General features: G+C 40.0%; 1 protein-coding gene across 1 annotated transcript in view; it reads left to right on the top strand.

Moving 5' to 3' along the window:
• LAMA1 (laminin subunit alpha 1) overlaps positions 1-11,001 on the top strand; it is an 84,662-nt gene extending 73,661 nt beyond the window's left edge. The window contains exons 51-63 of the mRNA XM_081917963.1: positions 388-529; positions 1,111-1,225; positions 1,425-1,595; positions 1,806-1,957; positions 2,476-2,661; positions 3,329-3,491; positions 3,841-3,953; positions 4,609-4,798; positions 5,212-5,370; positions 6,444-6,597; positions 7,406-7,539; positions 9,524-9,746; positions 10,660-11,001. Coding sequence (XP_081774089.1) covers positions 388-529; positions 1,111-1,225; positions 1,425-1,595; positions 1,806-1,957; positions 2,476-2,661; positions 3,329-3,491; positions 3,841-3,953; positions 4,609-4,798; positions 5,212-5,370; positions 6,444-6,597; positions 7,406-7,539; positions 9,524-9,746; positions 10,660-10,820 — 2,063 coding nt within the window. The 3' untranslated portion in view covers positions 10,821-11,001. The remainder of the gene's footprint in view (positions 1-387; positions 530-1,110; positions 1,226-1,424; positions 1,596-1,805; positions 1,958-2,475; positions 2,662-3,328; positions 3,492-3,840; positions 3,954-4,608; positions 4,799-5,211; positions 5,371-6,443; positions 6,598-7,405; positions 7,540-9,523; positions 9,747-10,659) is intronic.
• The last annotated feature ends 3,503 nt before the right edge of the window (positions 11,002-14,504 follow it).

The following is a 14,504-nucleotide window of genomic DNA, read 5'->3' as shown; positions in this document are numbered from 1 at the left end:
GTCAGCTGTGTTCATTCTGCAGGCAGACATACATTGTTGAATTTCACGCCAAGGAGGTTTTGGTTCATGAACCTGTGAGAAATTTACTGCATATGTGTTTGTTGAATCAGGAAGACTGGAAAAACTTGGAAATTGACAGTGCTATTACCTGTTGTGGAAATAGTGTCCAAAATAGCATATAAGCCATATGTTTCATATTTTTCCTTAATGAGGAAGGGGCCTTCATAGAAGAATTAGATTAGCTCAGTAAAATATCTAGACTCATATTAGTAAAGCAGTTTGTCAAAATGATATCCTGTTACTATTATGTTTGAGTCGTAACAAATGTAGCATAGCAAAATCTCAGATATTTCTGTTTGCTAATCTCTGATTTCATTACCCTTTCAGGGATTTTGGCAGTCATGGATGCTTATAACCTGAGTTCTAAAGAAACCAAGCAAGGAATATCCCCTGGTACAGCCTCTGACCTGAATCGTTCGGATAAGGATCCTATTTACATTGGTGGGTTACCGCGGTCAAGGGCAGTAAGGTAGGCTTAAATAAAAAGAGTTATACACTTAGATCTTCCTATATTTGAACTTTCTCATATAGTATTTAAATGCAGGGTCCCAGGTTCCTTTGAACTCCTAATTTGCTTTGAACTTCAGGCTTCATAACACTCCTTACTTGTTTTTATATAGTGTTTTATTTTGTGTTTTTTGCTTTTGTTTTTCTTAGTAAACTAACTAAGCAAGCAAACTAAGAAAACAAACATAAATGCATCACAATCTATATAAATACACTCATTTCCCCCCCTTCTTTTCTGCCTAGCATATTGCAAACTGAATACCAATACCAAACTGAAAATTGCCCTGACATTTTTAAAGAATTTTCTGAGAATCTGGGAAGAGATGCAGGGACAGAGGGAAGAAAAGGTTTTCCCCTGTGTCAGGTTTAATTTATGGACAGAATTAAAAATGATTGTGAATGCATCCAGTAACTGTTTCCCTCTACTAGTTTTCATTGTGTGCTTGCTTTTTCTGTAATTTGGATATACACAGCCATTCCTTTTGAGCTAAATATTAAAGACCAATGTCCGCGCCCCCCCCCAATAATATTTTCTCTTTTTAGGAAAGGACTTAACAGCAGAAAATACGTGGGATGTATTAAGAACTTAGAAATATCCCGTTCCACTTTTGATTTGCTTAAAAATTCATACGGTGTGAGGAAAGGCTGCATTCTGGAGGTAGGACACACAGGCAGTTCTTGGTAAATTTAAACTGATTGCTGCTTGTTGCTGGAAAAACCAATCAACAGTGTCTGCTGATACTATAATGGATGCTATAATGTTGATAAATTGTCAGATAATCAACTCCTGCATTGTTATGTCTCTGACAGATAAAAGATCTAATTCACTCATTTTATTTCTCTTCTTTTGCAAATAGCCCATACACAGTGCTAGTATCTTGAGCAATGGCTATATTGAGTTGCTGCCCAAACCCCTGTCAGCAGAATCAGAACTTATGGCCACTTTTGCAACAAAGAATGCCAGCGGCATCATCCTCGTTGGGCTAAGCAAAGGTGCTGAAAAGCGACGGCGCAGGCAAGCCCAGCTGGTAAGCATCCAATCATCTTTTCAGCTCTTGGTCTCAAGTGTCTTCTTAGTTATTCCCTAGTGGTGTCATCCAAAGTCAAGCAGAGATGCTCACACTGTTGAGCACAACTCAGATTGGAATGGGGTGAGCAGAATCGGGATTGGGCAGCACAGTTTACAAGGAGTAAGCAAGACAGTAATAGCTGAACTTGATCTTCTCCGTCTTTCTCAGCCCTTTTTCTCCATCATGTTGGTCAATGGCCATCTGGCAGTGCATGTCAATGCTGGGGACAGAGCAAGTACAAGAAAGGTCCTCATTGAGTCTGCTAATGGAACTTACAGCGATGGACGAGAACATTCGGTCATCCTGACTCGGAATAAGAGGTAGAAGCTGAATCACTTGTTTAATTAAGGCCTGTTGTCAAGTTTACCATGGTCCCTAAAGAACTGGCTTAGTTTAGTTTAGTTTATTTCAGTAGAATAACCACAGTTGTGTTTTTCTGCTGTTAATGGAGAAGTTGTGATTTATATGGTAATTGCATACACTGCAGAGCCTCTGATTAAGTTGTGCATGGATGCTCCCTTGAAATTGCTAGACAGTTTGGCCACCAGGGAGAATTATGCCAAGTACTGATACAAGAAGTACACACGCAATTAGCTATTTTATTTATTAGATGGAGAAACATATAAATCCAATGTTTTATGAGACACCTACAACTGAATTAGTGCTAGAAATTAATTGGAATGCTACTGAATACACCTGGTCTGCCACACAATCAGGACTGCAAGATAGGAGAACCACCATTATTTCTGGTTCATTTACTGTTGATTCTTGTTCTTAAATCAGACATCTTTTTAATTGGATAATAGTTCACTTTGTGGTGTTTTCTTCTTCTTTCCAGGATTATAACTGTCCAGGTGGATGAAAGTAGCCCTGCAGAAATTAGGCTTGGCCCATTGGCAGAAACTAGGCCAATGAATATATCTAACTTCTTCATTGGTGGGATTCCTGCAGGAGAAGGCATTTTAGGACTAAAGATGGCAGGCTCTTTCTATGGCTGTATAACCAACTTGATATTTAATATGGAGTAAGTTTATTATTTAATTAAAATATGTACAGCCTTTATTTTCAGAGCCAAAGCTCCCTCAAGGTGGCTTCTATGAAAGTGATAATGTACACAACACAATTATAAATTAAAGCCAAGAAACCAGAAGTAATAAAACACACAGGAAGACCCAAAGTTAACATGGACAAATCCATAGCTATAGTTCTTTGACAATGATATCAAATTGATTAGATTGCTGTCCTTGTTTCCATTGCTTTAGCCTTAAACCTTAAATTCTTTCTAAGGCCTTTTTTTGCCCAGATGATGATACAGCAGATTATGTTGCCCCTCTGTAGCTGCATGCAAGTATTCTCTGGGTACAACGGTTGCTTGCTGGTGGAGATGTGTGTCACTTGGCATTCACGTCACAGGAAAACATGCAGGTGTCAAGTTTTGCCTCACTTTGTTTAAAGTTGCAATGAAGTCCAGAATCACAGCTGACTGTTATAGAGGATGGGTCCTGTTGCACCCAAAACACATAATTGTGGAGATGCCTGACTAGTGTCAATAAACGTGAGGGCTCTTTTGAATTTCACATAGGGAGTTTTTATAAGCGCTTTCATAGTATGCACAGTGGACCTATTAACAGTGGCTCTGTTTCTTGTGTGTTTCATTGAAATAAATAAATTGTTCTTTCTTTAAAACCCAGACTTCTGGATTTCACCACTGCAGTGAGGTATGAAGGTGTTGATATGGATAGCTGCTTCCTTTGGGAGAGGCCTAGGCCTACCATCCAGCCAGAAGACATTGAGATCCTTCCTGAGATGCAGATGATGCCAATTTCTTACAGGCCTCTTGCAGAAATTAAGAAAGTATGTGGTTGAAATCTAATCATCCTTTTCCTCCATGGCAAGACCTGACCTGGAAATATGAGAGGTGTTAAGAGAGACAAAGGGCGGGGGGAGAAGCAGGGTGCCAAAATGACCTGCAAAGGGCTTGCCACTTCTGAATCCAGTTCCCCAGCCCTGATCTAAACCTACAGCTCTTGTTTGCAAAGATGAAAGTTGTGTCATTTCTGCCTGGGTTCTGATAATGTTATCTTTGCTTGAATTTTATACTTGTGATTTATATGTTGTGAGGCATCAGCACTCAGGTGAAAAACTAAGCAAAGCAATGCTTGGATGCAAGGGGTGGGATTTTAACTAATGTTTTCTTTAATAGAAACCTTGTGCAGAGGATGAAATACTGAAGTATGTTTCTGGCGCTCATCAGTTTGGCCTTGCAAGGAACAGCCACTTGATGCTTCTTTTCAATCAGTCCACTGTAAGAAAAAAGTAGGTATATTTTGCTATGATTAATTGTAATTTAAAAAAATTAAATGGCGCTTTTAAACATGCAAAATGCCTAACAACATGTGAGATGGGCCATCATTCTGGTTTCACAGGGCACTATTGAATAAAAGTTTAGAAAGGTTTAATTCCACTGATTTGTAGGAAAGTTAAGCAAGTATGTATCTCTCTTTGGGATAAGCTAAAGCAGTTAGTTTTAAAGGGTATGGGTGTGTTAAAGTCTATGCACCAGAGACACTTGGAGGGCAGTACTTCTCCACAGGAAAGCTCCTCCCTCAATGGAGACAGGCAGGATCCAGAATCTTCCGTCTTCCTCAGTGGAAGATTGGTTGGTTCAACAGCAGCTCCTGAGAACATAGCCATTTATCTTCATGTTCACTAACTCTTGTCTTGTTTCCACCTTTCTCTTCTTTACCTCACTTCCCTTCCTTACTGGTTCTCACACCACCTGCCTTCACCTTCCTTCCTTACCTGTGGCACTCTAGCCACAAGCAGAGAATAGATGTGATGGTGTTTCATTTTCTTTATCATGGGCATACCATACTTGCACCAATCTCTTCCTCTGGAGAGCTTAGAACAGTTTCCATTGGGGTCTCTATTGGCTTCCAAGCTCTGATCAATTTCATGTTTCCTCCCCTAGGCTTTCTGTGCAGTTGAACCTCAGGACTTTTGCTTCTAGTGGCCTGATATATTACATGACTCACCAAAAGCAGGTCGATTATGCAGCCCTTCAGCTACAAGGGGGAAAGCTTTATTTTTCATTTGACCTTGGAAAGGGTCGGGCAGTAGCCTTTCATGGAGCAATCGTCAGTGATGGGAAATGGCATACGGTAGGTGGGCCAAATGTCTGCATTCAGCCTTGTCCTAGGTCTGGGTCTCCTGCCTTTCTCGCATACTTTCTTATGTTGGAAAAATAATTCCCGATTAATTATTCTCCTCTTGCACTATTTCAGAACTTTTCATTATCTGCATGTCGGTATTTTTAAAATAAAAATAAATTTCTCATTAAATGCATGGTAGCTTTTGCATTTCTTTATTAACGCACTGTGCATTAAGTTATCCAAAGGCAATAATTTGCTGCAAAAATGTAGTAAATAAAGATTGCATTGATGTCTAGCATTGGAAGAAGCAGAAAACTTAAAATAGTCATGCTCGTCCCACACAATATATGGAACCCTATTCTTAATTGGATGTTTCCTAGTCTTAACTATTGGTGTCATCTTACAAATATTGTATCTTATAGGTGAAGACAGAGTATACTAAAAGGAAAGGTGTTGTCATAGTTGATGGGCAGGAATCTGCAGCTGTAAATGTTCCGGGAGATGGAAACACATTGGATGTGGATGGGAAGCTGTACCTAGGGGGACTACCCTCGGCTTATGCAGCCAAGAAAATGGGAAATGTAAGCTTTTTCTCTTTAATTGTCCTTTATGTCTATTGTCTGCCAGGCAAATCAGGCTGCATAACAGCATTCTGAAAGAAAACAACAATTTGCAGTGCATTGAAACACAAAATCCGTGCAGGAATCGTTGCACACCAATGACTTGTCAATATCAGATGTTGATATCAGCACCATGGAAGTTTTGGTGCTTTTATACCATCATTCATCCCTCTCACCTCTTAGGTCTGAATGTGTTTAAAGTATGCAAGTCCTTTGAAGCAATGATTTCTACCTAAGCTTTGCAAAGTGTATCAGTGTCTGAAAGAAGCAGCTTCAGCTTTCACTGTGTCTGCAATAAGTAGGAGCTTGTTCATAGCCATAACAAAAGCAGTATGACATTTCTGAACAGTGAAAAATGTACCCTGTAACCAGGTGGGGGCTCCCAACATTATTTCTCAAATTAAATTAACTTCTGGTGGTCTGATTTTTATCCTAGCAGTGGTGCTGGCAAGAAGGGAGAATTAACTCTTTCCTACATCCTGTTTTCTGAATTCCCCTCTCCCTCTATTTCAGTAGCCATCAAGGAAAAAATGTAGGTATTTGTATCGTGTATGTGTTTTTCCTGCTGTGGAGCTAATAACAGGATTCAGTTTAATTTAGAAATTCACATTTCAGCCCAAAAGTAGGATTATTGATCTGTTTTTATCTATTACATTTTTTATTCTGCCTTTTGCTCAAGCTGATATCTGGTTTTCCTCCCCATTTTATTCTCACAACAATCTTGTGAAGTAGGCTAGGCTTAGAGACTGTGACAGGCCCAAGATTACCCAGCAACCTTCATTGCTTAGTAGAAACGTGAACCCTGGACTCCTCAGTGCTGGTCTGGCTCACTAACCACCCTGGCACTTTGGTTTGTTTACAGTCTGGACACACATTATGTGCATTTATGCTGTTTCTTTTCTTTTTATGTGCTCACAGCTGTGTTACTAACCCTGATCTTCAGTGATTTACAGTTCTGAAGCAGTAAGGTTTTGCAGTGTGTATGTGTGTGAGATGTATGTACTGCATTAATCATGACACTGAATTGTTTGCAGATTACTCACAGTATCCCTGCATGCATTGGTGGAGTAACCATTAATAGCAAACAAATGGACAAAGAAAGCCCAGTCTCAAATTTTGCTGTGAATAAATGTTACGTTGCAGCCCAGGAAGGAACGTTTTTTGATGGAAGTGGTTTTGCTGCCCTTGGTAAGCAACAGATTGTTTTGCAAACCTTTTTTCCCAAGCAAAAATGAAATAATACAGTAATATTCCATTATTCTACACTTCCACTCCTGTATTGATCCCCTGCTCCAGTTTTGCTGATTCCCTACTGATAATATGTAAACAGCTATTGCTTAATTCTGAAACATAATTACTTAATTGATCACATTTCAAGTAACTATTGGTCAGAAAGAAAAATAATAATTGTATTACTAACCATGGAGCAAGTAAAAGCTTTACAATGTAGCAAAATTTAGAGGAAGCTTTAATTCGTACTTTCTCCTACAAAACCAAGCCACTTAGCCATTATTTTACATTGGAAGTGTGTCAGGAGGTAACCCATCCTGTCTCAACAGCTGTTTCTGAGCCACTTTTTAGAAGCATTGATCTATTATAAAATGGATTCTTATCTGGTGTACCTGAAATGTTTTGGGCTACAACTTTCATCAGCCCCAGCCAGCAATAGGGGAAATGACTTTTTTTAGATAGGTTTCACACCATTTGATCAAAGCCCTATTTAACAAACAACCAAAGACTATAAAATACAACAGCATCATGCACGTATATGTTCTGAGAAGTACCGGTAATTTGTATTGTGACTACCCAAGAACTTTTCAGCAGTGTATATCTTCCACAGTCCAAATGTGTACCTACTTTTACCCACATAATCAGAATTACATCTTTGGGTATGGTGGAAATATTGGGTTGTGTCTAATGCAACGCTATATGAACATGACATCAGAGGAAGGATTACTGACTCCCAACTTTGTTATTTCTCTCTCTTTTTAAATAGTTAAGGAAGGCTACAAAGTCCGATCTGATGTTAATGTTACATTTGAGTTCCGCACCACAGCTCTCAATGGAGTTCTTCTGGGAATTAGTAGCGCTAAAGTAGATGCCATTGGCTTGGAAATAGTTAATGGCAAGGTGAGTTATAAGGTCGTGTGAAAATGTGCTTGTGAATCAATCTTGACAAATCTGGTGGGGGTCTGTTAATAACAATCAAGGAGAATGCATATGTAATGTGTAATGCTGGAAGAAGAAGCTGGGTCAGTTATTAATATGTGACAGAAAAATGTTGAATGCAGAATTTGTTGTGAATGTAGGTTTGTCCGCTAGTTAGCTAGTATGTTTTAGCGATCTCCGTGAATCATACTTCCGTGTTCTCCTACACCAGTGTTTCCTCCCCATTCGCCTCATTCTGAGTATAATGCTTATTTCACAGCCATCTATTTGGGGACTTTAATTAAACAATGAGGAAGTTAAGGTCTCTAAAATAAGATGATGAAAAATGTGAAATGTTTTTTTAAAAAAAACAAAACACCCGTTAGACATAAATTCCATGGCTATAGTTTTATAAATATATCCATAATAAACCTGAGAAGCCTAAAACTTAATTATTTAAGCTGTTTTGTCAGATAATACATTGCAAATGAAGGAAAGCATAAACCATCTTGAGAACCGTCAAAATACATCTAAACAGTTTCAATGAAGCCATCTTCAAATTACTATTTTAGGTTCCTAGGAATTTTTTCCATTAAACGAAGCTTTTGTGGAATAACTTGAACCCTCTATTACCTCTCTCTGTTTTCTCTGTCCCTTTTTTCTCCTTTGCGCTTTTCAGCTTATATTAAGTGGGATGAGGGGAGGCTTTTGAGTGTGAGCAAATTCATTAATGAATACGTTTCCACACAGAAGGTCAGAAAAGGGGACAATTGTTTCAGGGTTTTACCTCCTAGAAAGTTTTGTTAGATCAGGAGAAAGATTAATTTTCCATCGTGGTAAGTACAGGGGATTAGATATGGGCTTTGATGATGCCCCCAACTCTGGGGCAGCCCTCCCACCTGATCTGCCCAGAGTGTGCAGTTGTCCTATTCAGCCCTGCTTACTGCTAGCTTGTGCTCATCCAGAACTGCCTTTTCCTTAGTCACTAGTGAGTCACGGCCACTTAGGCTCCTCTCCCCACCAATAAACACTCATATGAAGGATGTTGATGTAGCAGCAGTAACACGAGCCTTGCTAAGGAAGCCTATTGCAATGCTTCACCCCACCCCACACCCAGCATGAGCCTTCAGCTGGCATCTATCCAGATTCCAAGGAGGCCATGCATGGGAACTCCCCAGTGCCCAGGGAGCCATCTTGACTGATGACAGTGATGATTCCCATTTATGAGTTGCCTCCTATGCAGCATATCAACGTGATCTCACAATATAATAAAAACACATACAAAACAATTGCACACATAGTGCCAGTTAACAGCACGTATGTATATGAAAACAGTTTCAGACCAAATCCGGATACCAGCTGGGATAAGAATCTCTGTTTAGAATGCTTGTTGAAAGAGAAAAGTCTTCAATACATCCAAAAGGACAAGATAGGTAGCACGTATCTGATATTTAATGGGATGGATTTCTAAAGGGTAGGTGCTGCGACACTAAAGGCCTGATTCTGACATTGTGTGGAGTGGTATGTGCAAGATGCCCTTTCCTGCAGAAAACAGGGATCAGATGGAGATAGAAGAAATGAGGCAATAAATTAGTTTCTAACATAATAATTCCTAGGAGAAAAGGCACCCCGCATGCTAGAGTTCTCCTTCAAGCGGAGTGTTGATCCATCACAAACCCTTAGTCTGGGTTAGAAAAGGCAATTGGGTAGGACTCTAAAAATAGGGATGGCTCCTGGGAGGCTAGTTTGGCCTCTTCCTGATAGGGAATAGTCTCTTGGGCATTACATACTGCTCAACTGTCAAAGCTGACAAAACTGTTCAAAGCAGTGAGCTTTGAATGAATTACCAACCATTTGGTTAAAATGAAAACTTTCCCACATCATTATTGAGAAATTCGTTATATTTAAAAGAACAAATCTTTTTCTTGCCTTCTTCTATTATTGTTGCGTGGCTGCTGCTGTATAGGTTTTATTCAGTGTCAACAACGGAGCTGGTAGAATAACAGCTACCTATGAGCCCAAAGGCACAACTGGTCTGTGTGATGGACTGTGGCACAAACTCCAAGCAAACAAAAGCAAGCATCGTATTGCTTTGATAGTTGATGGAAACTTGGTTCAGACTGACAATCCACATACACACTCCACCTCTGCAGATACGAACAACCCTATTTATGTTGGAGGGTATCCTGGTATGTTGCTTTCCTCATTTTCAAAATGCAGAATTATTATTTTTTTACTCGTTATATTTTCATCCCACCCTTGGTTTGTGCTCTGGCTGACTGGTGGTGCAAATGCCATAAAGCAGCATGAAGTTGGTAAAGTTAGAGAATGTCCTGCTTGATAATTTATTTTCCCATCTCCTCAGAATCTGGTTCAAGCCAGGTTGGGGCTTCATATGAATTAGCAGCTACGTATAAGGGACGTGGGTGGTGCTGTGGGTTAAACCACTGACCCTAGGGCTTGCCAATCAAAAGGTCGGTGGTTTGAATCCCCGCGACGGGGTGAGCTCCCGTTGCTCGGTCCCTGCTCCTGCCAACCTAGCAGTTCGAAAGCACATCAAAGTGCAAGTAGATAAATAGGTACCGCTCCGGCGGGAAGGTAAACGGCGTTTCTGTGCACCGTTCTAGTTTGCCAGAAGCGGCTTAGTCATGCTGGCCATGACCCGGAAGCTGTACACCGACTCCCTCGGCCAATAAAGCAAGATGAGCACTGCAACCCCAGAGTCGTCTGCGACTGGACCTAAAGGTCAGGGGCCCCTTTACCTTTTTTTTATAAGGCCATTAAGAACCCATCATGGGTATAGGCACTCCCTACAGTCCCCAAATTGCTGTCTGGTAACTAGTGCTGTGGCAGAAGGCCTGTTTCTCTCCCGCCCTTTAGTCTGGAGTTTCCTTTGTGCATATAGACCCCTTGGGTCCTGCAATGGAAATCCTGTTGACGGTAAAGGGGAGAGGGGAACTACTGCAGGCTGTGAGGGGTTTTTTTTACTTGGTAGTGTACAATCGAGGACTTACTGGAAGCTGTCAAGCCATTTCTAATGTACAATTTTAATCTCCTCCTAACAGCAAACAGGCTCACTGTGTTCTTTCATTTGTTTTCTAGCTGATGTAAAACAAAACTGCTTGACCAGTAAGAGCTCATTCCGAGGGTGTTTGAGAAACCTTATGCTGCTTAAAAGCCAACAGGCAGAAGCCTTTGACTTCAGTGAAGCCTTTGACCTGCATGGAGTTTTTCCACATTCCTGCCCTGGGGCTGAACAGTGAATGGTCCATCTTTAGATGTTTAATGGAGGGAAAATGTTTTTAATGATAATCCTGGTCTCAGCCATATCCATGTTATTTTCCAACTCAGGACAACTGTTTTTAACCAGAACTTCTACGATACCACATTTAATTTTTAAAGTCTCTTTGTACAACAGATACCTCTACTAAAATGTTAACAGCATTGAGTACTGGTTTTCATTTTGGGTGAAATTTGTTTCTTTCTCTCCCCACCCCCACCCAAAGTGTTTGCAGTATATCTTCTGCTGATTTGTTTGACAGTATTTCATTTGTCATATATTGGTTTTTCTATAATAAAGCTATAAAATGGGGCACCATGCAGTAAAACATTATTTCAGGTTGTGTGTGTTTTGTAGCTGTAAAATGTGACTCAGAAAAAATGTTAGGTAAAGGCACAAGCTGGAGGAATTTAGTAGGAAGTCAATGCTAAAATCTTGAGCAGACTCTGACCGTAGCATTTCAGTAAATCACATCTGAACGCTACCGCTGAAAACTTTACACTGGTAATGCTGCTAGTAATTTGTATTCTGTATAGGAAAGAAGCTCAGCTGGAAACTGAATATGTAAATTGCTCCCTAACACTTAGAGAGGGGCCAGGTTGCAGAGCCAGTTCTACTTGACCTCTACGCTGAAGCAAGTGCATATCCTTAGTGGCCATTTGCTATGCAGATCCTCCCCATTTATATTGTAATGAAAGCACTGGAGGCATAATGCTAAGGTTCCTGTTGGTGCTGTGCACTTCTGCAGCCCTTGTCACAGACAGATGAGAGAGTTGGCAATCAGCAGAATCGCATGGTGCAACTTTTCCCTGGACTAGATAACATTTAGGATTGTAGGTGTGGAGGTTTGCATGTTTGAATGTTCTCCCACAAAAATGTCCTGCAAGTAGAAAACTGTTGTGCTAAGGAGAAGCCTGGACAACAGATCTTCATCACAGAATCCTAGAGTTGGAAGGGATCACAAAGGTCATCTTGCCTAACCCCCCTGCAGTTCAGGAATCTTGCTGAATGTGGGGCTGGAACCCACAATCCTGATGCTCTACCAACTGAGCTATTTATACTTGCTGTGTTCTGGGAATGAGTTGCAGACAGTGCTGTTTTTCTGTTAACAACATTTTACATCCCTCTCCAGAGCATTTGTAACAACTGAGGCCCACAGATCTCATGTACTGCGTTCTGGAAGCCTCTGATTGGCAGGTCATCCATATAGCCTGGTGTCATTGGTTCACTTTTTGAAGTGGATTAGAAGATACAAAAGGTAAAAAATCTTACTTGGATTACTTCATTCTTATTTGGTTTTATAACTATAGTTTCTAGTTATCAATTAGTAAAGCACCCATGTTTCCTTCAGAAGACTTAATAATGCTTAATGCAGCTGATATGAGACCACTGGTTTCCAGAAGTGAGGCTGCAATCCTAACCCCTTACCTGGCAGTAAACCCCATTGAATTCAATGGGACTTCCATCTGAGTCAACATGGTTAGGGTTGCAGCCAAAGTCTGTAATAGCTGTTAGAATCTAAATTTATTCTGGGAGCACTCAACTAATTTGGAAAGCTTAATGTCTTCTTAAAGCCCCTTTTAAGGAGTTGATAGGCATGTTTGTTTGATTTTGAAGTGTAGGTTGGTTTTCTTTGTAGCAGATCACATCATGAACCATTAAGTAAATTCACTGGGATTAATTGTTCAAGCATAAGACAACATTTTCATGCCTGCAAAAATCCTGGCCATCTAATACACAAACAAGACACAACAAAATATCTTATTTATTTGGTTTAGGAATACAAGATTAATCTAAGTAGGCCTATATATCAAGTCCTTTTTATGCATTTCACTTTTAAGTCACTCATTTTCAGGAAGCCATGTTTTAAATACAAGATGCAAGAAAGAATGTAAGAGGTTTAGTTGATAGCATTTTAATTGTTTTCCTGAATTAAGTACACACATGCTCTACTTTCTAAATCCTCTGTGTTTAGTCAGAATGCTGTAATCAAACATTCACAACAGATGGTCAATGAAAACAAATGCTAACAGATTTCATTTTAAAGGAGTGTTTAAATACTACTAGAGTATTATTATTATTTAAGGACTGCTTTAAAAAGTGATATGCCTCTGACATTAGCTTCCAGCTGAATTCAGTATGAACAGAAATGAAAGTGCAGAGGTTGGTTTTTTAAATCTAGTACAATACTTAAGACACTTACTTAACACGTTAAACGTTAGCTAAAGTCCAGATTTAACCATGGAAAAGAACACATAAAAACTGCAGAATGATAGTTTTCCCTCCCTATATAATAGAAAAATGGATGTTGCAATAGAAGGGAATGCCTGTAGCTATACAAATATTAGAATCTGGGGTGGGGCATCTTTGCCTTCTGTCAAATGAATTTGAGGAAAAGAGCAGCCAATGCACATTTGCCTTCATGCAGCCAGGACAACAGCAATGTGTAGGTGCAGGTCACTAGCTGTACCTGCTGTCAGCTAGGCTGAAAGGAAGCAAGCAGCTTTTTGTTTGTTTCTCTTTGCTTGCTTCTCTCTATTCTGGGGTCTATATGATAGGTGGGGGGAAATTGGGTTGTGGGGATAAGCACCATTAGGAACATTACCCCAATTTCACTTTCCACCTAAGATAATATATGGTACAAGTGATACTGTTTGCTTGCAACTTAAAGGGGTGTATGTGTCTACTATACATTTTGGAAAGTTGTTAAGATATCGTAACCAAATTTTGCATGATGCTTCCTGAGATCAAGGAGCAGGCTTTTTCATCCATGTTAGATGAATCAAGATGGCCTCGTGAACCTTTTAAAACTGCACTTATTTTAACCACTGATGTCAGAACTGCAGTGATTTTTTTTGGTTCCTCAGAATTCCTAAGGAAGGCCAGGTATGCAAGGCTGTTAGTGTTTATAAAAAGAACAAAGCTGGCTTGATTATGAGAATAATTTGCCCACCTCTCCTGGGGTCCTTTAACTGGCAATGGGAGAGTATCCTTTGCAGCTTAAGAACTGACCGAATTGACAGCTAGAGCTCTCCAGTATATGTTTACTTCCATCCCAGTGTCTGTCTTCCACTGAGGAAAGTTTTGTAGGTTCTGATGCACTGTGGGGTAGGTTAGAAGAGGCAAGTGTGGCTGGCACAGCACCTTTCCAGTTGTGCTGCCCCATCTTGACCCTGATCCTGTTGTGGAAAGTGAATGGCTCAGTTGAGAAACTCGGTTCAAATCTTCCATAGGGTAAAAAGGAAAATATGGGAAGATGGCTCTTTTCATGACCATACAGATATGAGTAGTTGACAAACTGAAATGGAAAGCATTGGAAAGAAGCACTGCTGGAAAATACTTGGTCATGTGCAGAGAGGCAAATAGTGGCACAGGAAATAAACACTGATATAGTTCCAGCTGATTGAAAGTTGGGTAGTTAGATAAAAGACAACCATTGTGTGAACCAGATAGCACTTCATGACACTGAAGGGAAAAGAGCTTCGGCTGTTAAAAACACACAGATAAGCTATAAAACATGAACATCAAAAAAGACCAGGTTGGAAAGGTAGAGTCAAGAGCGGAAAATGCATTCTCTTAACCTTGCCTTTCACTCCTGTGGCAATTTAGCACAGGTTCATACATGCAAATAAAAATTATTAAGAACTCAGTAAGCTTGTAGTGAAGG

Source organism: Podarcis melisellensis (genome assembly GCF_964234715.1).
Source record: "Podarcis melisellensis genome assembly, chromosome: 7".
NCBI lineage: Eukaryota > Metazoa > Chordata > Lepidosauria > Squamata > Lacertidae > Podarcis > Podarcis melisellensis.
Note: the sequence above shows the minus strand (reverse complement) of the source record. Positions and strands in the feature narration are given on the sequence as shown.